This window comes from Rattus rattus, chromosome 4, assembly GCF_011064425.1.
Source record: "Rattus rattus isolate New Zealand chromosome 4, Rrattus_CSIRO_v1, whole genome shotgun sequence".
Classification (NCBI taxonomy): Eukaryota; Metazoa; Chordata; class Mammalia; order Rodentia; family Muridae; genus Rattus; species Rattus rattus.
Genome location: NC_046157.1, coordinates 180,545,714 through 180,572,983, shown reverse-complemented (window position 1 = coordinate 180,572,983; position 27,270 = coordinate 180,545,714). Strand labels below are relative to the sequence as shown.

Genomic DNA, 27,270 nt, shown 5'->3' with positions numbered 1-27,270 from the left:
AAGTAAAGGGCAGGGCTTATCATATGTCCTTGTGGTGAAGAGGTAATGTGTTACTAGGATAGAGGCATTCCTTACTTATTGCCTTTGCTTTCAACTTCTAATCGTGGAGAGTCTTCAGTAGGGACATAATCTTTGGACCAGACGAATTCTGACTTGGGAGTCATCTGATCACATTCAAAGTTCAAGGAAATGACTCCGTCATCATCCACATTCACAACAACCTCTTTGGTACCTAGAAGATCGTAAAGAAGGCAGTTGGTTGAGATTTGTGATAAAACCAGACAGCCAAGAATTCTCGTGTTCAAATGCCTTCCTTTATTTAGCCTTAGAGCAAGGCTGGACTAGGCCAGGGATTCTCTGAAATTCAGCTTCCATCCTGTGACAAGGAATTAAATGAATCTGTCATGTTTCTTATGTAGAGGCAACACCAGAGCCAGTTTTGTCTGCCTGGAACTGAGGAAAATTTGATGGAAATGGACACCACAGTTGGGAACAGACTTGATTGTCATTACGGACAAAGAAGTTTTGAGCAAAGGGGAAGTGGATTCATAACTTTTGCTTCAATAAATCCTGTACCTACTAGGTAACCAGAAAAGAATAGAAAGACATTACTAAACTACAGAGACATTTCCAAGAGAAAATAGAAAAAATAAGCATCACCTACATTCTCTCACTCAAAATCGTAAGTCATATCCAGAGGAAGAATGTACGGGAACTTTCTCTACTTACCCCATAACCTTATCAATTTGAAGATGTCTCTCTAGATTGGAAATGACAACTAGAGAAGATTATCATTGAGCCATATGAAAATTTAAATGGAGATAAATTTCAAGAGATCCAATGTGTTTCAAGAAGATTGGTTTCTGGATTTTAAAAGGAAATAATTTAGAGTTATTTTATTTGGAGGGGGGGCTTATAATAAATTGCACTGGCTTCCAATATAGCAATTTAAAGTTTGTACAACAGCACATCTATTGCCAAATCCAGTTTGAAAAAAAGCAAAATGTACTCGATGTATGCAAATGTATGCAAATCCAGTCATCAGCCTAAACTCCATTTGTTTCAGTATATTAGAAAAATTACATTTAGTCTCTGAATGTTACAGCTTTATTCTTTTTCAAAGAGTTAGAAAACTTTTCTATAGATGCTTTCCAGAGAAATGTTATTTTGTCTCTAGACAGTACCACTGAAGTCCTTCATTCTGGGTGTTGTCCAACATAACCAAGAGAGCCAGAGTCTTGTTAGGAGATGTTCAGGAGGAAACTATCCTAGATCCTGATCCTGATAGTTGAGATACTTTGTGTTCTTCCCAGCGACAATGTAAGCTTTCACTTCCGTATCTATGTATACATCCGAACAGTGATTGTTAACACAAGTAAAGAGTGGAGAGGGAAGAACACAGACAGCGCTAGGTCTTGCAGAGTTTTTCAGTCTTAGTTTTAAGAAATGGTTATCATCATATTTGACTCATTGTTAATCTAAAATAGCAATCAATGAAAAGTCTAATTGTTCCTTAAGTGAAGCATCTGCCACATGGTCCTTGTCAAGTTGTAGGCCCTGGGTTGTTTTTTGTTTTTTTTTTTTTTTTTTTTTTGTTTTTTTGTCCAGACACCCCCTTGTTATAAAGTAGTGAAGCACTGTGCTTATTGGAATTGAGGTAAAGGCTGGTGCTAAAGAATGCTTGGGCCTAGCTAGTATTACAATGCAGAGTTTGCAAGAGTCCCTGTGAGAATATAAATTTAGCATACTTGTATATCTGTGTTACTATGAGGAGGACAGAAGTGACATCCTCCTTGTATGGGTATTGACTAAATTGTTTTTCTCTTTTTGCACAGTGTCTGCGTTGGAAGCATGACCAAGTTACTCATATCAACCATTATCTTATCTGCAGTCCTTCCCCAGAGAAAATGAATCACCCTGTTTGCTGTTTATTATAGCAAAGACGTGAGTTAAGTTTATAAAAGAAAAGTATTGCTTGGTCTAAACTCTTAATTCCCCACCCCCGGGGCTAAAGATGAGAATTCAGTGCAGAATTCTGAAAACTGAAAGCATATGGGTAGGTCCCTTGGTTCCACCTCCCTCTCTGATCAGTAAATACCTTTGTTCTGTAAAGCCTCACCCACCTGGAACCTGGCTCCAAACCAACAAACAAGAGAACACAGTTCTCTAAGCCGGAGGGCTCAGGTGCCAAAGTCCACTTTAGGGTCCTGCTCACCGGGAATTCCAGACTGTCACATGGGATCTATTTATTCTTCACTGTGGCAATGCTGACAAATCTAACCGGCTACTTCCTTAGCAGATTAAGCTTAACAAACAGAGAAGAACCTGCTATTGGTAAACATGTTAAGAAGAGAAAGCAACCAGAAAGGAGATAGAAAGAAAAAGAAAAACCATATACCTTCTGTCCAGTAAAGGTATCACTACGTTGCAATCCTGTGCTGTGAATAAGGTTGGTAACTCTGGCTCTAAGCCATATACAGAAAGCAAATAAGAAGGCTCAGTTCATTGCATCAAAAATATTTATTGAAATGTATAATCTTTTCAAACGACTTCGAAGAGTCTTAAAATGAAAATTACCTGATGAGTTAGCCGTGAGTTCTCAGATAAAAAGAACAGCTGGATGCTTAAAACTGAACTCTAATTATTTATCCGTGCCTTAATATGCTGATAAACAAGCAAGTGAAGTGAAAGCACTTTTCCACATCACTTTACACTTAGAAGCAGGATCGAGTCTGTTGTGAAAAGAAAGACTCCCTGCAGGCAGGCTCATCTAGGTGAAAGGTCAGCCCACTTTCCTTCACCTCGCCCGCCCGCCCGCCCAGTTGGAAAAGAGAACCAAAGTCCCCAGTGACTCGGGACTTTTCAGAAACTACTTCTGAATCTGTTTAAGAGCATGGAAATTCACTTCGTACGCCGGGAGATTTGAGTAGAGAAAAGAATGAAAGATTATTTGGGCCTGACAAGGTATTAAAAGTTGTCCTGGGGCTGCAGAGATGGTTCAGTGACTATGCGGTTATGTTCTAGTTTTATACAGCGTCCAAGTTTGGTTCCCGACACCCACAAACAAGAGGCAGCTCACGGAGACCCAACACCTTCCCGGCTTCACAGACGCCTGCACTTGTGTGCACACAGCCCCATCCCCCTCCCCTTCCTCCCCACTCATGCATGCATACACACAAGCACAAACAACACACAATTACAAATAAATCTTTAAGAAAAAGAAAAGTTGTCCCTAGTCAGTTCTTCAACCTCAAATATCCTCAAATATTAAGGATAAAAAAATTCCTGGGAACTCTCGGTATGAAATTGGGCTGAGAAATGACCAGAGATAACATAAACAACTGGGAAATGAACTAATTCTGACACGTTTTTCTATTTCTTAGAAAAGGAAATGAGAACGATTACATCTCAGTGAGCTCTTTACTTTCCCGCCTATCTCCATAACAAGATAGAGATATGATTTTTAAACCTTTTACGTGAGCAGTATTCTAAGCCTCATTGTCCTGCTCCATGTACATATGTGCACAAGTATGACATACGTATGTTTTTAAAAACCCTCAAAAGAGGAGCAGACAGCTCAAACCACAGGGAGCAATGGTCACCAGTGGCTCGTATCACTGAGCTGTCTTTTACTTATCACACTTGACTGGCCTACCACCTTGACGCCTACCCTGTGGCCTCCACTGGCCCTGATTTTCCCAGCTCATTCCTCACAGCCACACGAATGACGAGATGCCTAGAATGAAGGGTACATTTCTGATGCTACAAGAGACGCGCTGCTCAAAACAAGGTAGTAGTTGTTCAAATATGAAATGTCTCCCATAGGCTCATGTGGCGATGCTTGGTTGTCGTGGTGATGGTAGTTGTGGTGATTCCTGTGGTCCTACTTTGGGAAGCCCAGAGCCCTTAGGAGGTGGGTCCTGTGCTGAGGATGTCAGTCACTGAAGATGGCCTCCAGTCCCTCTCTTACTCTCTGCTTCCTGTCTGTAAGACCATTAGCTGCTATGCTATGTCTGCCTTGCACGATGGACTAAAACCTCTCAGACACGAGGCAAACGAACCTTTCCTCCTTTGAAGTTTATGCCAGTTGCCACCACTGAGAACTGTATGCTGGGGTCAAAGGGACAGTTAGGAAGCAGGTACGAGAACAGTTTTCTGAATTAGCCAGTATTGCTCATCTTGCGGAGCCAGCCAGCCTCCTGTCTCAGAGTCCGTTATGTGTCCACCATGAGGCCGCTTGCCCACATCTGTCTTCTCAGGGCTTTACCAGCCGCTAGGTCAACCAAATTTTAGACACTCGGCTGTTAACTGAATCTCAACTCATTTTTCTTTGGGAGAATGTATTCTCCTAACCTGCTCTGTGCTTGTGCCCAGCTCCTACTTGAGGCCTTGCACGGTTCTCCTACCCATTATGTGATTCTCCTGCCTGCTGCTCTGTTTCTCTCAAAAGAATGACTACAAGCTGCACTGCCCACTGTTAACCTCCAGATAGATCACCTGCCAGGCCAGGTCTCTCTTATCCCCTATCTGATCTGGCTCACCTGGCCTCCTCCTCCATTGTTGTTGTGATACAATCAGCACAGATACTGTTTAAAAGTGTCAAGCATCAAGAGAAAAAATGTCTTTTTAGGTATCACCATATAACATACTTCTAACCCGTTCTGTCTGTGGGTTTCTTTGGCTAGCAGCTGTCTTGGGAAATCACCACAGGCACACTTGGTCTGTTGTCTGGCTTCTCATTAGCAACACAATTGGACTTTGTAGCAATGGCTGGGCAGTATCTCTTCGAGCTTTGACTTCAAAGGGAGACCAGTGATCCTACTGACTCCAGTGGATTAAGTGAACTTTCAACTGAAATCCAATTACATCTGAAGTATCTTGTTAAGTGTATTTTTGGTGTGCTGTTACTTGATAAGCTTTATTTTCTACCTGAGAATTTAATAATGTATCGCAAGGGAAGGTGTTCGTCTCAAATAAAGGCAAAGGATTCCAATGACCTAAAGTATTTTCTCGGCAAGTTTGCAAGTTTCACACCCAAAGTCTTGAAATTGATATCATTTCTCTCCTTCTTCCTTTTATTCATTCTAACATAAGGTGAGCAAAATAATACACTGAACCCTTAGAAACTTAATAAATATAGTCAATTTTAGTCTACTTTTAAGTTTTGTTAGCCAGCAACTCAATCAAACTCTGAATCCTAGTTTCTAGCCTAGTTTCTAGCTTTGCAGAATTGTACGAAGGTCTGCTTTAGCTCTCACCATACCAAGCTGTAAACTCTTGGTCCCACATGGTCATAAACCTAATGAGCAAATACACTGCTCCCAGGGCACATACAGAACCTGCCATGTAGTGTCGTGTTGCAAGAGTGAACGTGTCTGCTGACTAGAAACCAATTCCAAACGTCACAGCAAAGCATTTTGACTTTGTGTGCCCGAGGATTCTTTCCTAAACTGTGAACAGCTACGTGTATTCATGTCTGCAGCTGTTGGCTACAGTTACAGTCCAAGAATGGGATGGCCGTAGATGTGACTTTTCCAAATCAGTAACATGGAACTTGCAATCGGGAAGTCAATAGCCAACCCTCAATGATAGTCATGGTAACACCACATCTGGCTGGCAGCCTGCCATTATGAAGGTACTGCTTTGGCAAAAAGGGCGACTTAGGTTTTCTTTAATCAAGTTGGGAAACAATAGCTTAAAAGGTGCTTTATTCTAGATAGAGAGTTCCCTCACACAGTAATCTAAATGTTCTCTGAGGGGTAGGCATTGCACGTGGACCCATATAAATATCTATTTGGCACCACTGATATTCACACAGTTGACACCTGAGGGGTACGGTCCCAAGATACATGTATGTGTATATACTTATATATGTCCTGCTGTCTTTGTGTGTCTGTTTGTAGCATTTTTCTTCTTTCTTTGGCATTTTGCAAAGGTTACAATGAAGTGTAGAAGTATCTGTCCCATTCTGTAAAGATCACTTTTGTCAAGCACATACCTACCAACTGGTTTAGGAGGAGACAAAAACAGTCAACAGGAAGCAGTGGGCAGACTTAGAGAGTGCACTGTCGATACTATTCAAGTAACAGGAGTTTCAAGGAGTAGAAATTTCCTATGTTTACATTTTTCTCATCAGGAAAATAAAATATGACTTTCTCTCTTTGCCCTCTGGTCATTTCGTTCCCGAAAGCAAAAGCCCTTTATGCTAGAATGAATTTTTAAACAAGTGACTGGATAATAATTTTTACCACTCACTGTCACTGGTGCTTTCTTTTAGGAAACTTCAGTGAACATAAATACAACTTTTAAAACAGAACGAACTGAAAAGGAAAGGGATCACCACTGTCGTGCTGTTGGATGATGGAACACACGACAAAAAAATGCATCAAAAGAGGATAATAGTTCAAGGTATGGGAGCATATTGTGCAATTCAAATTTTATAGCGGGCAGAATATATGTTACTGTTTACATAATATGCAGAGCACACAATGTTACACAGTGTGTTTATGTGTGCACATGATGCTTTATTGGAGCATAGCCACAGTTGCTCAGGGACTTTCTGTGATCGTCTTCAGGCCCTGGCAGCCCAAGGAGCTGTCACAAGGACCGTGTGGCTGTAATGCTGAAAATACTACTTTGCCCTTGACAGAAAGTATGCTGACCTCTGGTTTAACTTCAGAGCTGAACCTCTATATATCCTAATCTGTGCAAGAGTTGTACCCACTCCCGGGGATTGTCCAGCTCCCTCTGTAATTGTAAAGTTTCAGGGCTAATGGCCAGGTTATAATAGGAGCAGCATCATAAGGATACGTGCTTAAGTTGGTTCGGAATACGAAGCGATTAGGTATTAACCACAGTACCTCCTAGCCCACTTCAAACCTGGCTAATCCCAGATCTGAAGACCCTCTGAAGGAATACGTGACTTCCCCATGCTAAGGGTATATCTATTGACTACCAGACGGCGCCTACAGAGAACGAAGAAGGGTGGGCTAACTGTGACTTCAGTCTCTTACATGAGTAGCTTCTTTCCCCCCTTTCGTCCTTGGTAAACCCTGGCTCCTGTGCACGATAGTGAAATGCTCCACTGCTGAGTGGTACTTCAAGCCAGAGATGAAAAAATAAGGACCCACCTGGACGAGTTTCAGCCACAACAGGTCCAGCGAGATCAGAAGGCTTCCCAACACCCGCCTGGTTGATGGCCCGCACACGGAACACGTAGCTGACACCCTCTTTGAGGCCTTGCACCTGGAATGAGCAGGTTTAGAGATAATGAGAGCCTTACGTCTCATATGCACGTGTGCTCTTTTTCTGTAGGTACCTTTAGTCACACAACCCCAAGGAATCAGGGTTTGTGCTCTAGAGCCGACTCTGTACCAGCCTGGCGGCTTTGACATCGGTATCTTCTCTGTAGACCAGCTGTCACTGGATGGATGGCTAAAGTCCCTTCCAAGCCTGTCATTGTCACAGTCTCTCTCTCAGATAATTTAAGCACCTCCTGAGTCAGAAACATGTATGTTTCTGAAATACAGACACACTTTGAGTGAGTTAGCTGTTTTATTCTTTGCCTAGAAGGTAAAATACAAAGTGTTCAAAATAGCATCTATGTTACCACACCTCTGAGTGAGACATTTTGTATTTATTCAAAAGTACATTGCAGGTGCTGGAGAGACGGCTCATCTCTGTCTGTTCTTCCAAAGGACCCCAGTTCAACTCCAGCCACCACCACATAGCAGCCTGCAACTGTCTGTAACTCCAGTTCCAGGGCATCTGACCCACTCTTCTGGCCTCCATGGTCACTAGGTACACACGGCACACCAACATACATGCAATCAAAATACTCACTCACATATACTAAAACAAAAATAAAATTTAAAATATATTCCATCACTAAAACACAAACAGAATCCTTGCACATTTGTTGCCTATTTCTCACTAAATAGACAGGATACTAATATAATTGTGAAATAACATTTACACGTAATTTCTCCCCTAATGCGGTGGTAGAGACCAATATTCAAAATCTGACTTAAAGCAAACAGTGCTGGGGAACATTTGTGACTATGAAATTTAGACTATTCATGCTCAGACTGCTAGATTTTAAGTCTAACTACTGGATTATATCTTGATGACATCAGACTATTATTATACAGTGGTAGATCTCACTGGAACTAATGAATTTAGCTGTTTTGTTTTGTTTTGATTTGTTCTATGAAACAAGGTCTTGTGTGGACCAGGCTGGCCTGGAACTTACTACATGGTGATGGCTGACCTTGAACTCCTGATCTTCTGGCTTATCTCTCAAGTGCTAGAATTACAGGCTTGCCACCACACTCAGCTGAGCTAATGGACTTTCAAAAACAATTTCAAAGTGGAGATAAGTTCAATCTGTAAATGAACTTGAGCTAGGGCACAAGCCAACTGCATAGAGCTTAATATATTTCAAATTCTACGATGAGAATAATGCTAAGAAAGGAACAGAAACATTTCCTCCTGATAAAAATAGGCCAGTCACCAGGTGTCTGACACATCTGCGGTGACACATAGGGGACGAGTGGCTGTGAGCTGGGTTTCTGTAACACGCGAGGAAGAGAGAGATCCACATTCCAGAGTCCTGTCCTGTTTTGACAGGAGGACATCTACACTCTCCCATCGCCCCGGCTCGAGGAAAACATCGTGACAAAGTCATAACCTACATACTCTTGGTTTTCCTTTCTTTTCCTATAATCTATGTTTTTAATTCGATATTTTATTTACATTTCAAATGCTATCCCCTTTTCCTGTTTCCCTTCCGAAAACCCCATATCCCATGCCCCTTCCCCCTGCTTTTATGAGGGTGCTCCCTACCCATCTACCCACTCCCTCCTGCCTCCCTGCCCTGACATTCCCCTACACTGGGGCATCCATCGAGTTTCCACAGGACCAAGGGCCTCCTGTCCTACTGATGCCAGATAAGGCCATCCTCTGCTACATATGCAGCTGGAGCCTTGTGTACTCTTTGGTTGGTGGTTTAGTCTCTGGGAGCGCTGGGTGGTGGGTGGGGCTGGGGCTCTGATTGGTTGACACTGTTGTTCTTCCTATGGGGTGGGCTCTGATTGGTTGATATTGTTGTTCTTCCTATGGGGCTGCCCTTCCATTTACTCCTCATTTCACACGCTTGCTCGCTCGCATTACCGACACAGGTGTGAACCATTCAGTGTGAATGAAGAATGCAAATCTGAGTGGTTATGATAAAGTCACATTGAACATGCCACGGAAGCCTGGCCCTTGTCCTGCTTTAGGGTCTTCAGGCACTCCGTCTCCAGCCTGGAGGGTGGTGGAGGGTGGGGGTGGGGACAGTCTTTTTTGGCTCACAAAACACAGCCCACACAAGTCAGAGAACTTGCTGTTTCTGAGCAGTGCCTGTGTGTGGTTAGGCACAGGTTCAGTAAGCACACGCAGGGGACCTGGAGTAAGGGTGAAGGCCAGCAAGCTTGGGGAGTTCGTGCAAGCACAGGCACGTCCTACTAAGCGAAACAAGGCAGGGCATGGCCGCCAGAGAACTTTCAGTTACAGGTGTGAACTCTGTAAGGACAGCACCCTCCAGGGAAGGGCCACGGCCACAATCAGAGACAGTGTTTTAAGACCGGTGTGGAACAAAAGCTGAAATGGGGTAAATCAGAGCAAAGAGAGAAAGAGGAGGGAGCTGGAGGATGCCTTTCATAGCCAGATTAAAGAACTCAGGTGAAATGTCACCCAAGTCTCAAGAATTAAAAAAAAAAAAAAAAAAAAAATTCCCCATCTCTAATTACTGCCAAGTGAATGGAATCTCACCAGGAGCCTAGAATATGAAACCGGTCCAGTCTGACTCTGTTAGCTTAGTGTTAATGGTTTTCATGCTTAGGGAGAGAAAGCACACTCTAAATCACAGGGCAGCCTCTCACCCTCAGGTACTTGTTTGGAATGGCTGCCTCATTAAGTCCTCGCCATTGGTCATCTTTGGCACTGGCTTCCTTCAGGTCCACAAAGTAACCCGTGACTGGAGTCCGGCCTGAGTAGACCGGAGGCTTCCACTGCAGAACCAGGGAGTTCTTCCTGACTTCACTGAGCTTCAGGCTGTGTGGTGGTCCTGGGTCGGGGAGAGAGAGAGCAGCAGAAGTCAGTGTGCGAGGAGACTCACTCTGAGTGCTCACGCAGTCTCCCTTCCGGTCTCTCAGCTGACCCTCAGGATGGTAGTCTCTTTAGAGACCTATCAGCCCCCGATTATAGCCACTGCAAGTTTCCATGGCTGCTATACACTAATGTATAGAGCCTGGTGGTCAAGGGTACACTGAGATGCCTCTCAGAGCTGACCTGGCTTCCCTCAGGCTGTTTTCGGGTGGACAGAGTCATCCCTTCTTCTGTCACTCTGAGGGTGATTAGCACACAGCCCACAGAAGCCTTCACAACCTCTGAGGAAAAGACCCTACGACGGATGCTGTGTATAGAGTCTGAACTGTGATGTCACCGTGTGTCTCTTTGTGTGACCGCTGGCTGCCGTTCAAGCAGATATCTCCTTTTTCACTCAAATAAACAACTTCTGTCTAACCGACCAATCAAAACCACCTGAAGTGACTCACAGGGACTTAACTTCAACAGCAAACACTGGCCTTGCCTTGTTAGGCTTCCGCATCGCTCAACTGGTAGCTCAACATTTGCCTTCCTGTTTACTTTGGTTTGGCAATTTCAAATATGCACCGTTCTCGTTTTCCAGTATCGTCTACGGAAATATACTTAAATATTAGCATCAAACTGTATGGTATGTTCTGCTTAGCAAAGGGCTGTGGTGACTGTGAACTTGGGTCATCCTTGTGGCCAGTGGGGCGGCTGGCCCTCTCTACAGGTGGGACTGGGTGCTGCTGCATCACCTCAGGGAGGACGAAGGCCACATTTCAAGTCCTGACCCTGCCACTTGTTCCTCTTGTGACTCTCCATGTGTCATTTAACTCGTACCTCAGGTTAGACACCTTCACAATGGAAGGAAGACAAAGTGCTTAGGCTGTACTCTGACACCTGCTCGCCCAACACTCCTCACAAAGTCAAGGAAGCATCGGGGTGTTTGTGGGGGGTTTCTTTTCTGAGCCCAACCTGCAACTTTTTTGTCGACATGGCTACTTACCTTGTGGGGGCCTTTAGTACAGGCTCGCTCATAACTGCTAAGTCTGTAGGCGGTCACATTGAACTTTGAGAAGGATAAGGATTTGGAAACAGATCCACCAAGGGGACCGTGGCAAAAAGAACTTTTTAACACCTGGCTCAAAGGCAGGAGTTTGTCTCTGCATATCTGCTGATGTTGAACAAGCCCTGAACCTCTTGTTTCTTTTGCTAACTTTTTGTTCACATTTGGAAGAAGCAAAGTAGAGAGGTATTTGCTGAGTAAGGCAATGTGGTAATTCTTCAGGGGTGCAGGGTTTCAAACAGAGGACGGGGCAGTAGAACGGGTAGAGTGGGCAGGGTGGCTGCCCACACAGGTTGCCATCATGTGATCTGAAGTGTTCATGCAACCTATGATGCTACAATGACAGTTGTCAAACCCAGGAGTTCTGTGTCATTCAAAACATCTGGGTCAGAAATCAATACCAAAATGAGAAGCAAAATCAAATAATCTACCATGTACCCATTACTAGTTGGGACCTTAGTGACTTAATAAGTCTGTTAATATTCAACGTTTATATGAGTTTGGTTTTATGGCACCATATGAGGCATAAGCATGGGTAGGTTTATCTGCTTATTTCTTTTTTCTCTTCCTCTTGTATCCAGCCACCTCCATGACAACCTCCAAACAGACTATTTGCTAGTCAGATTCCATGACTGTTGAGGGAAGGGTGTGGTATGTGGACAATACAGATACTGGGGCTTAGAAGAGAGAAGCCAGGCTCATAGCCCATTCAGGCATGATAAGCCCATGTAGGCAACTTAGTGACGAGCTAGGAAGAGGGAGGAGGGCAGATAGCTAACAGAGAGAAGCCACCATCTCTGCCTGGTCTCTAGGGGACGATTTGGGTGTAGGTAGGTGCGTGCTTCAGAGCAGGGAGAGCAGCAGGGAAGGATGCGGGAAATGGTTCTGGCAGTAAATTTGCTGTGGGATATGAACCGATGCTCTTAATTGGCCTTTAAGAGACAAATAAAAAGTTCCTAAGAGCTCACTTGGTGCAAAGCCTTTTTCTTTCAGTCCCCCAAACAGAGGCTGAGCAATGGTAGTTATGGGTTTTAGTTGACATGGGAGCATGAGGAATTTATTTTCAAGTTTACACTGCTATCTACCATTTCATGCTATCGTAAAACATTTTAGGCAAGCATAGCAAGTGGATTCTTGCCTCCTAAGTGCCCTCTAGATAGCACCGCAGGTCATTCCAAATATTGCTGGAGTAAAGGCACAGCCCCCAGCTTACCCGGGACAGCAATGGTCCATTCTTCACATTTGAAGCACTCGCTCACTGCAGAGGGCGCTCCCAGCCCTGCGATGTTCATTGCTGACACTTGGAACTGGTACACTGTGTTTTCCTTCAATTCGCTAATCTGTAACGTGGACAACATCACAAGCAGTTGTCAGTGTTTTACCTACTTAATTTGATGGGACAAGCATCCTATGGTGATTAACATGTAGTTTATTTACTTCTTTCCTTTTTTCGGAGCTGGGGACCGAACCCAGGGCCTTGCGCTTGCTAGGCAAGTGCTCTACCACTGAGCCAAATCTCCAACCCTTAGTTTATTTACTTCTTGTAGTGGATCTATCCTAGGCTACAGCCTGTAAACTACACCCTTTCTGTCACATTCCCACTGTAATCTAAAGAGAATCTGCCTGTAACTTCAGCTCCAGGGAATCTGGTGCCCTCTTCTGGCCTCTTAGGGTACCTGCATGCCCACAGTGCATATGCAGACAAGCAGGTATACTACACACAAACACATAAATAAAAGTAAAATCCAAGAAACAGTAATTGTGCCAGGTGTGGTGGTGGGCAACTTTAATCTCAGCACTTGGGAGTCAGAGGTAGGTGAGTTTGAGGCCCGGCTGGGCTAGATAGCAAGTTCCGGGTCTGCGGGGCTACATAGTGTAACCAAAAGGCAATAATAAGACAAAACAGAAATAAACAAAAGACCCAAGTAATTCGTAATATTAAACACACAAGTCAATAATAAACAGAAGCCCATGAGATAGGAAGGGGGTAACTGGACGAAAATATTATAAGGTTTTATGTTCCCGAGATGAGAACAAAACAAACAGAGTGATACCAGATTGAAAACTTGTTCAGCTACCCATTAAAAATCAACCTCAGGACATGTCCCTCGAGGTAAAGTAGGAGGACAGGAAATGACGTTAACATATATTCAGGGTCAATGCGATATCTCAAAGCATAAAGACCCCGCTGAGCCTGAGGCCCACACAGGTGCATTGATCCCCCAGCCCCACAGGACAGGAAGAGACCTGACTCCTGAAGTTGTCCTCTGACCTCCATATAGGTGGGAACACACAAAATTAATAAATGTGCACGAATGTTTTAAATATTCAAAAGCAGTCAATGGATAATAGAAAGACCAAGTCGAAAATACATAAAATACGGTATTAGCTTTAAAAACAATTGCTGATAAGGTTAAAGATTCCTAAATGATATAAAATAAACCGTCAGGCCAAGGGAACTGGTGTAATTCTATAATTCTCTGCTTTCTTTTTCTCTTTTTCTTTTTTTCCTTTTTTGAGGCAGAGTCTCAGATAGCCCAGGTGGCCTTGAATTCCTGGCCCTCCTGCCTTCGCCTCTATAGTACTAGGTTTGTACACTTACACCACATGACTTACTTCTGAGCTATTTCTAAAGCACATGAAAAGCATAAAGATACTGGAAGATTGAAAATTAAATGATAAAAAGTTACAAGCCATGTAAACACCAACTAAAAGGAAAACCTGTACAGTATCATCAGTAATCAAAAACACTGTCTTTAAGGCAAAACTTAACCATTAGCATGAAAGACTCACTTGGTCTTCATGTAATAATGTCATCTCGAAATACATAAAGCAACATTTTAAATGAGCAGGTTTTCTAGTGAGATGATCCCACAGCTTTCTCTTCCTGTACTGTTCATACCATTCATTGGTATAACATTCTAGCTACTCTCCGGACAATGTTTTCATTTGCACTACAGCAAGAAGCTGATCAACAAAATACAGTATATATTTTTTTCAAAGGACTACAGATTTTTATTCAATTGGTTGGCTATTCTAAGGAAATATAGTATGTGACCACTCTGATTCTTTTTTTTTAAAAAAAAAATTCAAATTCACTTTTAACAAACAAGGGCTAAAATAAAACTCTCCTTCATCTGGTAATACTAGCTACAAAGTAACTATATAATGCTCATGTTGGAATGTTTTTACTGTAAGATAAATACCAAGGACTGGTGCTGTGATCCTGTGGTAAAGTGCTTATCAGTCATGCATGAGGCCCTGGCTTCCAGCCTTAGCACTTCAAAATCATAACAAAACGAAAAGGTTGTGTGCTGGTATGTGCCTATAATCCCAGTACTCAGATGTGAGACAGGAGGATTGCTGCAAGTTCTAGGCCACCTAGGTTACACTGTAAGACCTTGTATCAAAAAAAAAATGAAAAAACAAGCAAATGAGCAAACAAACAAACAAAAAACCCCCCAAAGGATCATGTTTGTAATGACAACATTGCCATTCCTGTTAGAGGTTGTAGGTAGAAAGTAACATAAGAAAACGAAGTATAACTGGTAAAATTTGGAAGTGAAGAAGTAAATGTATTATTTGCATTTAATAGGACTATTTCTAAGAGAGTCCCAAAGAACCTATAAATTCATGTTTAAGTTAACAAAAAGTGAAACAGCCATATGTAAAAAAATCATTATACGGTATTTGCATTTTTTTTATTTCTGTGAATTGTCCTTTGACCTCCACAAGTATGCCACACACATACACACACAAATAAATGGAGAAAACTACTAATGCTCAAGAGCTGGAAGAATCAATATATTTAATCTACCAATTTCTCCTCAACATACAGATAAATTCTCTGCACCTTCCATCAGAATTCTAACAGATTTTAGTTCAATGTATAATTTTTCCTTGTGCTTTGTCTTGGTTTTTGGCGGAAATTAGTAGAAACCTGGATCTGTAATTTATACCAAAGGGCAAAGAGCTGAGTGACCCTGAAAGCACAAGGAAATGGGAGGATGGGTCATTTGCCAGTAAACAGTGATGACAGGACTAGTGGACTGTTAATTTGTCAGAGGCAGACAAACTGACCAGTGCAGAGGACACAGAGCACAGGACAGACGTGAGTAAGAAGAATCATGGGAAAGAGGAATCTCACTAGGTGTTTGTGGAACGGTGCCTCCGTTGGGGGGAGATCGATTTTGACCCTCGGCTCACAACACATACGAACCTCAAAGCTGAATTAGTGACTCAGATATGAGCATCCGAAAGGCTTCTAGAACGTGACCAAATGCAGAATCTCTGTGACCCTGGCCTAAGGGAGACCTTTCTGCTAAGAGACATGCATTCGCTAATTGTGTTTACAACACTAAAGATTGCTGCAGGTTGGGAGGAAAACCATGAAGAAAGTGAGTGAGACTTTGAATGGCGTACTAGAGAAGAGTATAGAAAAACGGAGCCTGCTTACAGGAAAAGACCTTGGAACTCATTTGACACTCAAATTATCAAAACTGAGAATGTTTGAATAGTCAAATGTGGGCATGGATGCAGACCAAGGATTCCACACACTTCAGGAAGCAGTAGAGAGCTGCACAGAGGAGGGGAAGACTAACAGAGGTTCTAACTCAACAAGCCTAGAAACTGTGCCTATGTGTGTTAGCATGCATTGTAACATCATTGTTATGTTGCTTGATGTAGCTAAAAACTGCAACTGTAACTTTCATTGTTTGTCATCTCTGAGGCTTCTTGTCTCCACCTGCTAACCTAGACTTAGTCCTGGAATCGTCTAGGCTCTGTGCAATCTAGGCCTAGAAGGTTTTCAGCTAATGAGACTTTCTGTTGAATAAGCTCACCCCTTCCTAGTTCTTTCTGATCTCACCTCAGCTGTTCTGGTTCAAATTCCTCTCGAAGCTAACTGATTCAATCTGGCTTCTCTCCCCCCCCCCTCCCCTTTTCTCTCTCTCTCTGCCTCTGACTTTTTGCTCTGCTTGGTCTTAAACTAACTCTGGCAATCTGTTCTAATCTTCTGGTTCCTTCTCATTCTCCTCTGCCTTCACCTGTGTCTACCTTGTTCTCCCTCTGCAACCTGTCTCTACATCTGTCCTGGTGAAACTACCTCCGTCCTTCCTGTGCTTTCTTAAATAGCTTCTCTTTCCTGTTCTATAAGAGTTGGGCATACCCTAGTCTGTCAAATCTTTCTTTGATTCATCTGATTCCAGGACTAAGCCTAGGTTAGTAGGTGGAGACAAGGAGCCTCAGAGATGACAAACAATGAAAGTTACAGTTGCAGTATTTAGTTACATTAAGCAACATAACAATGATGTTACGATTTATACCTCTCAATTAGATATCACTTTCAAACATGGGTACGTTCTTCTACAAACTAACTTTACCTTCATGTTTAGGATTAAAAACATATACTAAGGGCATGTTTTTATTCCAACCAGAGGGATTAAAGGTGTGTGCTAAGGGCTGAGCTGCACTACAATTAGAAACAGGTTTGTTCAGTAAGTAACACAATCTCAGGGTTCACAGCATGATCAAGTATCCTGCTGCAACAACAACAACAACAACAACAGCATCAGCATCAGCAGCAGCAGCAGATCTGTAAGATGGCCTGCACAGTAATCAGTAAGGGAATAGATGGCATATCATGATAGAGCTGTTTGGTGGGATACCATATGTGATGGAGGTACAACTTTGTAGCTGGATGTGGTGGTGCATGCTGACAGTACTCGGTGGATGAGGCAGTATGGTTACAAGTTTGAGGCCAGTCTGGGCTACCTAATGAGAACCTGTGACAGAAAATAAAACAGTTTTGTGCTAGCATTCCTATGTCATAGATTTCAAATGTTAGGTAGAAGTAGTGTGGTACTGATTTCAACATAGGGTATTTCCTGGTGGCCTGGCCTGACCTTGTTCTGGACTCTCACCGTGTGTGTGTCTGGAGTGCTGGGATTTGGCAACTGGACCTAGCAGGTGATGCTATGGTCAACAGCTGAGCCCACATAAAGAGTCACTCATGATAGGTGGAGCAGTGAAGTCCCACTCCACCCACACTGACAGGAGTTCTCCTCCACTCCCTGACACATGTTCTTCTTTCCGGGTGTAAGAGACACTATCATAGAGAACGCATCACGAGGAGGAAGGGCAAGTAAGCTGGTTACTCATCATGATTTTAACAGTGAAAATTAAAAACAAACCAGAGATATTGGATCTAGCAACGTTGGGATCTAGTGATATATAATTACAGATAATTTCACAAGTTTTAAAAGAAAATACTAGTTCTCACAAGAAATACACATTTTGTAATGAATATCCTTTAAAAAGTTACGCTTACATTTGAAAGAGAAAATGTAAGTCCGGCTTGGCCAGTCATCTTATCACCAAGGGATATTTTTCACAGAGTCACACTAGTGTTGACAATGGACACTGGCTAGATGACACAAACCCTTTAACAGGTCCTGGGTGTGCACATGCAAGCATTTCGCCATGCACAGGATGCGTCACTCCACAGAGAGACGTGCTCGCTCGCTCACCTTGTAGGCTGCATCGCTCACAGCCTTGATGTTGGCTTCCCTCCATTTTCCTGGCACCCCGCCAACCACCTCACGATAGTTCACGTAATAGCCCGTAATCTCTGCCCCGCCGGTCTTATCTGGCTGCTTCCATCCAAGAACCATTGAGTCTCGAAAACTTTCAAGACAAGTGATGTCATAGGGTGGAGATGGCACCGCTGTTGCGAGACGAAGAGCTCATGAGTAAGAGACATGCATTTCTGAGTCTGAGTACATTCATCATCCTGGCCTGGCACTGTGTAAGAGGGCGCTAGACATAGGGCACAATGAAAATGTGAGAAAAATGCAAGGTGGGTCTGAAACTTGGTGCCTGGCTTGGTGCACAAGAAAAAGAAGAGATACTGAGAAAGTGTACTGTAATCATCAAACGAAGAGTTTTTAAAAATCCGTCTGGAGAAATGGTATGTCCTCAACAAAGTGATCTCCCCATGCGACAAAATATTCCCTTTGGGAATCTACAATTTTATTGTTTCAAGGTTTGTTTTTATTTGGCCACTGTTGACAGTAGAGTTTGTATATATCTTGGTTTCTATCTCAGTTTGCTTATTATTATCATCTCCACACAGTTCCAAATGGTCTGTATCCCCATACACTCATCCTGATAGATGTTTGTGTATACTCCAGTCAGGAAGATGTCCTGGAGCTCTGCCAAATGCTCCTTTAAAAAATTACTTTACAGCACAAGGCACAACTCTCCATATGTCTTTCTCTTGGTAGATACATGTTTATCACAGCCATTTTAACTCCTGTGCTTTTAAATTCCTGGTATACAGCACATAAGGCTAGGCAGCCAGTGCTGCATTTGCTAGTGCCCAGCTAGAGAAAATGCCCGAAGGACATTGCAAAAGCCGTTGTATATTTACACGGCTTTGCTGGTCCCCTTTACATCTGGCCACCGAAATGATGGTTTGCAATGAAGAAAGAAAGGTGTGGTGACAGCAAGAAGTCCTTCTAGCTGTGCAAGCACATCAGAATGTTTCCAGGTATTTGTTTGAATTTGTGAGAGTTACATAAATTATCTCGTTCCTATGGAAAGCAACTTTTGGGGACAAAGATAACCTTTGTGATAAAGTCATTTCGTGTGTGTGTGTGTGTGTGTGTGTGTGTGTGTTTGTGTGTGTGTGTGTGTGTGTATCCTATTTCAGAACACTTATGAAGACTACCCCACTTATTCTTATTTAATGACATAAATAAGGGTTAAAAACAGGGAAGTAGAAGAATTATGAAAGCTGGAGTGGAAAGAGATTGGGAATGGACAAGAGACACTTAAAAATTATCAGTGCTTTTTATATGATACATTATATAACACACTAACCCAAAGCACCCACCCAGCTCATAATTAGCTTTCTAACATATAATCTCCCATGAGTCCCTTCTAGGAAGGAGTATTATAGGATATAGCTCTCCGTGACTATAATACTATTCTGAGCTTTTCACTTCCGCCAAGAACTACTGATTTGAGTGAAATATGAACAGTCGTTTAAAAGCCCGAGGTTGAACAACAGAAATGAATAACTCTGAGCTTGGTCCACTGTCACTTCATGGTGAAATATTTTCCTGTGCATGTCCTGAGCACGAATGGGTCAAAGAGCTGCACGTGACCCGGTTGATCTTCAAGTCCTTCCTACCCTCATGTCTAGGGTGTAGACTATCTTCCCGACTAACTCACTTCACCCAAGAGGTCCTGTAAACATTTTGTCACTGCTAAGCCTAAGAAATGACACATAAACGCCACAAGATGACTCTGATAGCGTATGAGATGAAAGCGCGTTGAATGGCTGATAGAAACATGAAATTCAGAAGCGACACCGAGGCAGCATGAACACGGAGGAAGCGAGTGATCCGGACAGTGAGAGGTGAGGGCAATGATGAGATGATGCATGAAGGGGTGGACTTGGCAGTTCTCACCTACTGGATCCTTCTTCTTTTCCAGGGGCCCAGATTTACTTTGCTCCTTGGGAGCTACCTCCATGGGTGGCGGGCTGAGCTCCTCCTGAACTGATCCATTTACTTTACTTACTTCTTTCTGGCCCCGGTTGGAAGGGCTACTGGGTGGTGAAGGTTTATTAGGTTTGCTACTGGGCAAAGCATCTTTCTGAGAGGTTGGCGGGGAGGCTCCACTCATGGCCCCCCCGGAGTCTGTTAGTCCACCAGGCGTATCACTCAGTTGAGGCCACACATCTGGAGACACTCCTCCCCCTACAGTCACCAGACAACAACAGAAACGGCATGAGCTAGACCCTGTACATGTTACTCTTGGAGCAAAACGAACATCGACATTTAGGACGGCAAGCAGAGCGAAAACCAATCTTGGTTTAACAATGTACGCCAGGGAACAGTTTAACTTCCCTGTAGTTTGGAAGAAGAAGAAGAAACGAGAACAGAAACAAACTGCAGACAGAACAGGAACCATTTCTATTTGCGGAACCCCAAAGGTTTTTAGTTTATACAGGAAAAAGCAAATCTCTTGGGAGATAGATGCTCTAATATTCAACAGAATAGAGAAAGGACCGCAAAGTGCACAGACACAAAGTTAAAGACACTGTTTAACACTTATACAAATCGTGACTGTTAGTGCAACAGCAATGTTGTACCTCCCAACCCATACAACAATATGTCTACTACTGTACACCTTACAGGAAGGCAAAGGAGAAAGCTGACCTTCAATGTGGCTGTTGTAGTTCTGCTGCTCTAGCTTTTGAGACAGTGTCTTGCTATGTAGCACAGGACCTTCAGTTCATAATTCTCCTGTTTCAGCTTTCCCACACTGTCACACCCACCTAATCTTTTTTTTTTTCAGTGATATTGGGGCTTTACACATCATAACAATGTGCTCTTTCCATTCATATGTTAGCATACGCACATTTTATCTCTGTTTTTCTGAACCAGCTGGATCCCTTACCCACTCTACCCACGATTGGGAGATACAACACACATATACGTATAATTACCTTTTAAAGATGTTACTCTGTTGGTTAGTTTGCAAACAGAGATGAAATATGTGCTTAAGCAGCCGCATGTGTCTAGTATGAATTTCGGCTGCATGGTAATATGCTGTTAGGAAGAAGCCAGGCTCTGTTGCAGATGAGATGGCTTTTAGACACAGTATGACACAAGCTATGGTGATGTACCACTTCACGGAAGTGGGGTGGCCTGCCGGGTCCTGGGATGAACATGAAGTTAGCATGAAGTTTCGTACACTGGGGAATGTCTGAGGAGACTGGGATGTGAAGATGGAAACACTACAATGTAGACGCTGGTGAGTGGTGGAGACCTGTAAGACGTCAGCTACGGAAGGTTAGCATCAGTTGGAGTCAGAGAAGATGGTCATTTAATGATGGAACCATGGAATGAAATTAGAAACTCTAAACCGCTTATGGAAATGATGGAAAATTAGGAAGATTCAGTATTCTCCTTGACCAAGATATGTAAAAGGAACTTACCAATAGCAGCTTTGACCTCAATAGCTTCCGAATCCTGGGAGTATTCACTAAGTCCAGCTGCGTTCACTGCTCTGACCCGGAAAATATAGCTCTGACCAGTTGTCAGTCCATGGCAAGTAAATCTAAAAGGTGAAAGAAAGCTTTCAGAGCCTTTCCTAGGAAGAGCATTAGGGGAAGTGATTGGCAGCTTAACTGAATGGTCTGGACGCCTGGATTGTACTGAAAAGATTCATTTTTCAAAAAGAGGGAAAAGACACTGAGAGCTTCCAGTAATATATGCACCTTAGACAAGAAGACCATGTGGGCAATTTATAAAACTCACTGTCAGAGAGGGAGAGAGAGAGAGGGAGGGGGGGGGGGGAGGGGGGAGGGAGGGAGAGGGAGGAGGAGGAGGGGAGGGGAGGGGAGGGAGGGAGGGGAGGGAGGAGAGGAGTGTGTGTGTGTGTGTGTGTGTGTGTGTGTGTGTGTGTGTGTGTGTGCCTGGCTTCTCCTGAATGTTCATCAGAAAATGTTCGACAAGGAAACATTAAGTCTACCACATATCAATTCTGCCTAAAGATAAATTAGAGAGTATTTAAAATATCATTAGTGGGTCTAGCACAAATGAGGCACTGACTAAGTAATAGGTCTGTTGACAACATCACGGGTAGCTACTTCAGGTATAGACTTAAAATGTAAGGGAATGATAAAACCTAGTTGCTACTTCCTTTATGCCAGAGACGAGAGAAATGGCACTGGAATCTGGCCCCAGAACTACCATGTGGATACAAAGTTCCAACAATAAGGTATGAACCCCCTGGTAGATTCACATTTACAACCACCATACCCCTCCACAGCTGCTGTAGCTATATGTAGCTGCTGTAGCTATATGTAGCATTCCAGGAGTCACTGTAGCATGGAAACCAGCCCTGAAGATTGTAACCTAAAGGAACTAACAGTTCTGCTAATGACGCCATTACCACTCACTGTTCAAATATTTAATAAAGGAAGCGGAATCTTTCAGTCTAGGTAGGGTCGAGTGGTTTGGTGAATATCTATCGAGCATTTCAGGGGTCACGACATTAGTTATGGACATGACGATGAATAACATACTGTCTGGCTTTCACTGGCCCCTGCTTTTTTTGTTGTTGTTGTTATTGTTGTTGTTGTTGTTGTTATTGTTGTTAAAGGTAGATGCTGGGGTCCTGGGCTTCTAAGTGCCCCAGGATAGGAATAGAATGCACGAACATTTCAGTCTAAGAAATAAATGTCCTGTGAAATCTGCTGCCCTCTCCCTTAATCTGGTGGCCTCCAGCCTCTGGGGTTCTGCTTCCTCTCATGCTCCGGGAGTCTGTGGCCTTGGGAAAAGGCCAGGCAGAAGCTGCACAACAAGCCCATCAGATATTCTAGGGTTGCTTCTCAGATTTGTCCTAAACTAAAGCAGCTTGGCTGGTTGAGAAAACAATTAAAAGTAAGAGAAAACCCAACTTTTCCCACATTGAAAACAGATACAAAGAGGTGGCAAACTATGCAGATGCCCTGTTTCTGTGGGATTTCTGTCTGCTTGGTCCTGGGTTTGATCATGTTGACGTTCAGAGTTTGTAAAGTGCTGTTCTTTTGAAACACCAAGGTGTACACATCTAGTAGAGCATGTTAGGTCCTTAAAGTCTGCTACTACTTTGTGTGTAAAAGACCATCAAGTGTCAGTGGGAAAAAAAAATATTCAAGAGAATCAGGGAAGAATTATAAAATAAACTTTTAGGTGATATTTTATGTTTCTCTTATGCATCTGACATCACAAGTCCTTTTTCCAAATATATTACACTAGCCATGCTCACCTTTAAATTCACTTGGCTAGCTAAAAAAATGTGTATATGTGTTCTTAATTTTTTAAATTAAACCTATATTATATTTTAATTATATCTGTATGTTTGGGGGTATGCCTGTATATGGAGATGCCCATAGAGGTCCAAAGAGACTGTCAGATCCCTTGGAACTAGAGTTACACGGGGTTGTGAATCTCCAATGTGGGTGCTAGGAACTGAACTAGAAAGAGCAGGATCTCTGCAACAGCAGGATGCTTTGACTGCTTAGTCATCTCTCTAGCTGTGTGTGTGTGTGTGTGTGTGTGTGTGTCTGTGTGTGTGTGTGTGTGCGTGTGTGTGCATGTGCCTGTGTGTGTGTGTGTGTGTGTGTGTGTGCCTGTGCCTGTGTGTGTGTGGTGTGTGTGTGTGCATGTGCCTGTGTGTGTGTGTGTGTGTGTGTGTGTGTGTTCTTCCACTGGATGTGTGTACTACGTGTAGTTACAGTGATCCTGGAACACACATGCACACATACAAGTGAACGAGTACATGAACACACGCACGTGCAAGCACACACACACACACACACACACACACACAAATACATTACCGTGAGCCCTTCACTGGGTTGTTGTTGCAGGGTTCCCACTGGCCAGAGCCAACCACACTGGACTCGATGTAGTACCCAACCAGCTCTTTGGCATCCTTGGACTCCTCCCAAGAAACCACCACTGAGGTATCTGTATTTCTACTTGGGATGATTTTGCCAGGGGCTTTGGGGATATCTGTGTAAAGAGGAAAATGGTGGTCAAACTCAAGGTTGTTTAATATATTTCATTTCCACCACGTGTGCAGAAAATGCATGTATTAATATTTTGCACATTCATGTAAAACATGCAGTTGCTCTGCTTTATAATGGATTGTGCTAAACAAATGTCATTTAGGAAACATGAGAAAATGAAATGTCTAAGGACACTGACTACTATAGCCGCTGTTGAAACCTGTGATGTCTGTTTTGCATGAGCAAAGCCATGCTGTTTTATTCTTGGTTTGGAATTCCACATAATGTCACAGTTGCTTGGTCTGACCCTACACTTACCAAGTTTGTCCCCTACGACGGTCACTTCGGTTGACTCTGAGGGTTCACCAACTCCTGCTGAATTTGAGCAGCGGACACGGAAGCGGTAAGATTTCCCCTCCACCAGGTCAAACAGAGCAAAGCGAGGCGACTTCACTGGGAGTTCTGTGTTGACACGCTGCCAGTTTTCCGTTCCCACATCACACTGCAACAGGAACACTGACATCACTGGAAGCGCCCGGAGCACAAAGAGGGCCCATGCCTATTTACCTGCTGACAAACCGCCCTGCTTTCTACAGCGGGTCTGGAGAAGAGATGTGGAAGAAAGGACATCTGGAGGCCCCAAGATTCTACATTCAATCCAGCTTTTTAGTGTTTGATAAACAATTTTAGCACTTTGCTTCATTTGTATATAAGCAAGCTGTCCATCTACTTATAGAAGTTTTTACTTCGAGGGTGGGTGGGGAAAAAAAAGAAGGATGGGGTTGGTGGATTCAATAAACCATCTCGATACTTAAATTTCTGAAACGTTGCTTCCGCCCTGCACTAGCTGTCGCCTCCTCGGAAACGCCTCCCTTCACCAGTTTGGAAGAATTCGGGGCCTTCTCTTGCTACGTTTCCCTGCTGTATTTTGTGATCAAAACACTTGTTGCTAGTAGAAATGTAATTATTCGTTGTCTCCTCTACCAGAAGGTGCATTCCACGAGCTCAATGTCCTGCCTCAGCCTAGAAGGGCACTCAGAGTTTCTTCTCTGAGTGAATGAACAAGTATGTAAGGTTATAGCAGTCCAAAGATGTTTCTTTGTGAAACTGTGCCCAAATTTTGGAATAAATCATAAAATACTTTCTAAAAACACAAACAAACTTAAAGAGACTCCTCAGAGGTGTAGTGGCACAGGTTACCTCAGAGGTGTAGTGGCACAGGTTACCTCAGAGGTGTAGTGGCACAGGTTACCTCAGAGTTGTAGTGGCACAGGTATGTTACCTCAGCCCTCAAGAGGCTGAAGCAGGAGGAAAAGTCATGAGATCGAAGACGTGCTGGGCTACTGCGACTTCCAGGCCAGATAGGATACAGAGCAGACTCTGTCTCAAAAAACAAAAACAAAAACAAAACAACCAAACAAAAAATTATGCAATGTATGAATGAATAAATTCTATTCCTACAGTGACTTGGAAGCCCTTGGATGAAGATGTGAGTTTCCGAGTTGACGGGTCATGGCACAGTCAGAGAACAAGTCTAGCAGGACAGAGCACCGTCTGAAGAGAACTAAAAGACCCTTCTCCGAACCCTAAGCCCAGCTCTGCTCTTGGTCAGCAAAGGCACAACTCCGTTGCTCTTGCCTGAGATTTTTATACGTTAAAAGTCATTTTCAACATAATCTCCCAGAAATCTGTACTTCGTAATAGGCAGACTAGCTGTCAATGATGACACAGAAGTTTCCAGTACACTATCCAGTGTGATTTCTGTTGACTTGACATGTTTCAGGAGCATGACAGAAGGGACCCAAAGGGTCTAGACCCAACTAGTAAGGAGCTGGATGACCTTGGAATGTGAAATGGGTGCTCTTGGCCTCAACCTTCTCATCTGTATAACAGGTAAATTTAACAAGGTGAAACTCTGGTGTTCCTCCAATACAGTTCACGGTAAAGTGTCATTTGCATGTGTGATCTGCTCCTGTAAGTGATGAAATTCTCCCACATCTTTATATTCTTGGCGTGTCTCCTCAGGGAAAGACCAGAGCAATTATTTATCATTTTTACTTTCATAGTAAAAAAGACAATATCTGCTTTCTGCTGCGCTGGGGATGATATAAGCCATTATAATTTCAACCTGCCTGACTGCACTGCCCCCACTATTGAGAGGAGCAGATTTAAGCTTTGGAAGCAGCCCAGCACAATGCGGGTAGCTTATCCCTTATTTCAAGTGTGCAGAACTACAAGTGTGTGCAATTTTAGAATTGTGCGTGAATGCATGTGTGTGTGTTTGTGTGTGTGTGTGTGAAACCTACATAGACTTTACTATTTAATCATCCCCAACCCAAATCTCAAAACATTTTAAGTGTGTTGGATTGGATCAGGAATTTGGATTTTTGGATTAGAGATGCTCATCCCATAGTTGGACTTACCGATCCCTGCCAAGATTTCCCTATGTTTGAATCCTACCTCTGCCTTGTACCTACTGTGTGATCTGGGGCAAATTATAAAACCTATCAATGACCTAGTTTCCTTATTTATAAAATGGGCAAATGAAAATAAAAGTGTGACCCACACAGGGTCGCTGCTAAGAATTACGAAGGTATATAACAAGTGCTGTTCATTACGCAGCCTCCGGCAAACACCACACTTCACTTCCATTCCTAAAGATAAAGCACAGTGAGTGAGTGGCATTGTTCTGCGACTGACGTAACTAGATTTTTGAGAGGGAAATGAGGGAAAATACCCAAGACATGAGCCATCTGAGGTAAAGTTTGAGGCTGGAAAGAACGCAGTGGGATAGGATAGTTTAAAGGAAGATCTTGATTCACTTGGTTCTCTCTCTACTGAGGCCCTCAGTTTCAACCGTCTTAGGGATCACAGGCACGGCTTCAATGTTTGAGTATGAGCCTGTAACATGGCAGACCAGCACATAGTTCCTGTGCATACAAATCCCCGGTGAAAGTTCCATCAACTGTAAGCATAGGATAGCCTAGGAGATAGCACTGTGGATGTATGAACGTTCTAGGTTGGTGAAAAATGTGTCAGGGGACCAGTAAGTAAACCTGTGCAAAGGCCAAAACCTTATAAATGGCCCACCAGAAAGAGACCTAGAGCAGAGCGGCTTGGCGTTTAAAAAATCCTGCAAATGCATCCCAGGTCTCTGCACATCCTATGTCTGCGTCCTTACTCCTCCAGCATCCAGCATCCCGGATGCTGTAAGAGTGGAATACCCTCTGTGAAGCTTCTCCATGTGATGCCATACTCTTAAATATTATCTTTCATTCCATCCATCTGAGCATGCTGGTAAAAAAAAAAAGTGTTTAATCGTTTAATAACAGATGATATGTATTTTGATCTGGGAAAGTTACAGACTTTCATGGAAAAATTCAGATTGGTGTGGCCAGAGGAAATGGTCAACAGAAGAAGCCAGTGCTGATTCATGTGAAGACCGTGTCTCAGGGTGGGTTGTTATGCGTCATTGTTTCAGCAAAACGGTAATTACAGTCCCAGG

General features: G+C 43.2%; 1 protein-coding gene across 4 annotated transcripts in view; it reads right to left on the bottom strand.

Moving 5' to 3' along the window:
- Myom1 (myomesin 1) overlaps positions 1–27,270 on the bottom strand; it is a 113,185-nt gene that overhangs the window by 28,648 nt on the left and 57,267 nt on the right. For 2 of the 4 annotated variants that reach the window (XM_032901751.1, XM_032901752.1), the window contains 9 exons: positions 24,084–24,267; positions 23,595–23,769; positions 21,204–21,325; positions 19,669–19,959; positions 17,722–17,918; positions 12,408–12,534; positions 9,921–10,105; positions 7,131–7,245; positions 76–232 (listed from right to left, as the gene is read on the bottom strand). In XM_032901751.1, the coding sequence (XP_032757642.1) occupies positions 76–232; positions 7,131–7,245; positions 9,921–10,105; positions 12,408–12,534; positions 17,722–17,918; positions 19,669–19,959; positions 21,204–21,325; positions 23,595–23,769; positions 24,084–24,267 (1,553 nt within the window). The remainder of the gene's footprint in view (positions 1–75; positions 233–7,130; positions 7,246–9,920; positions 10,106–12,407; positions 12,535–17,721; positions 17,919–19,668; positions 19,960–21,203; positions 21,326–23,594; positions 23,770–24,083; positions 24,268–27,270) is intronic. The other 2 variants (XM_032901753.1, XM_032901754.1) reach the window with 1 other exon arrangement.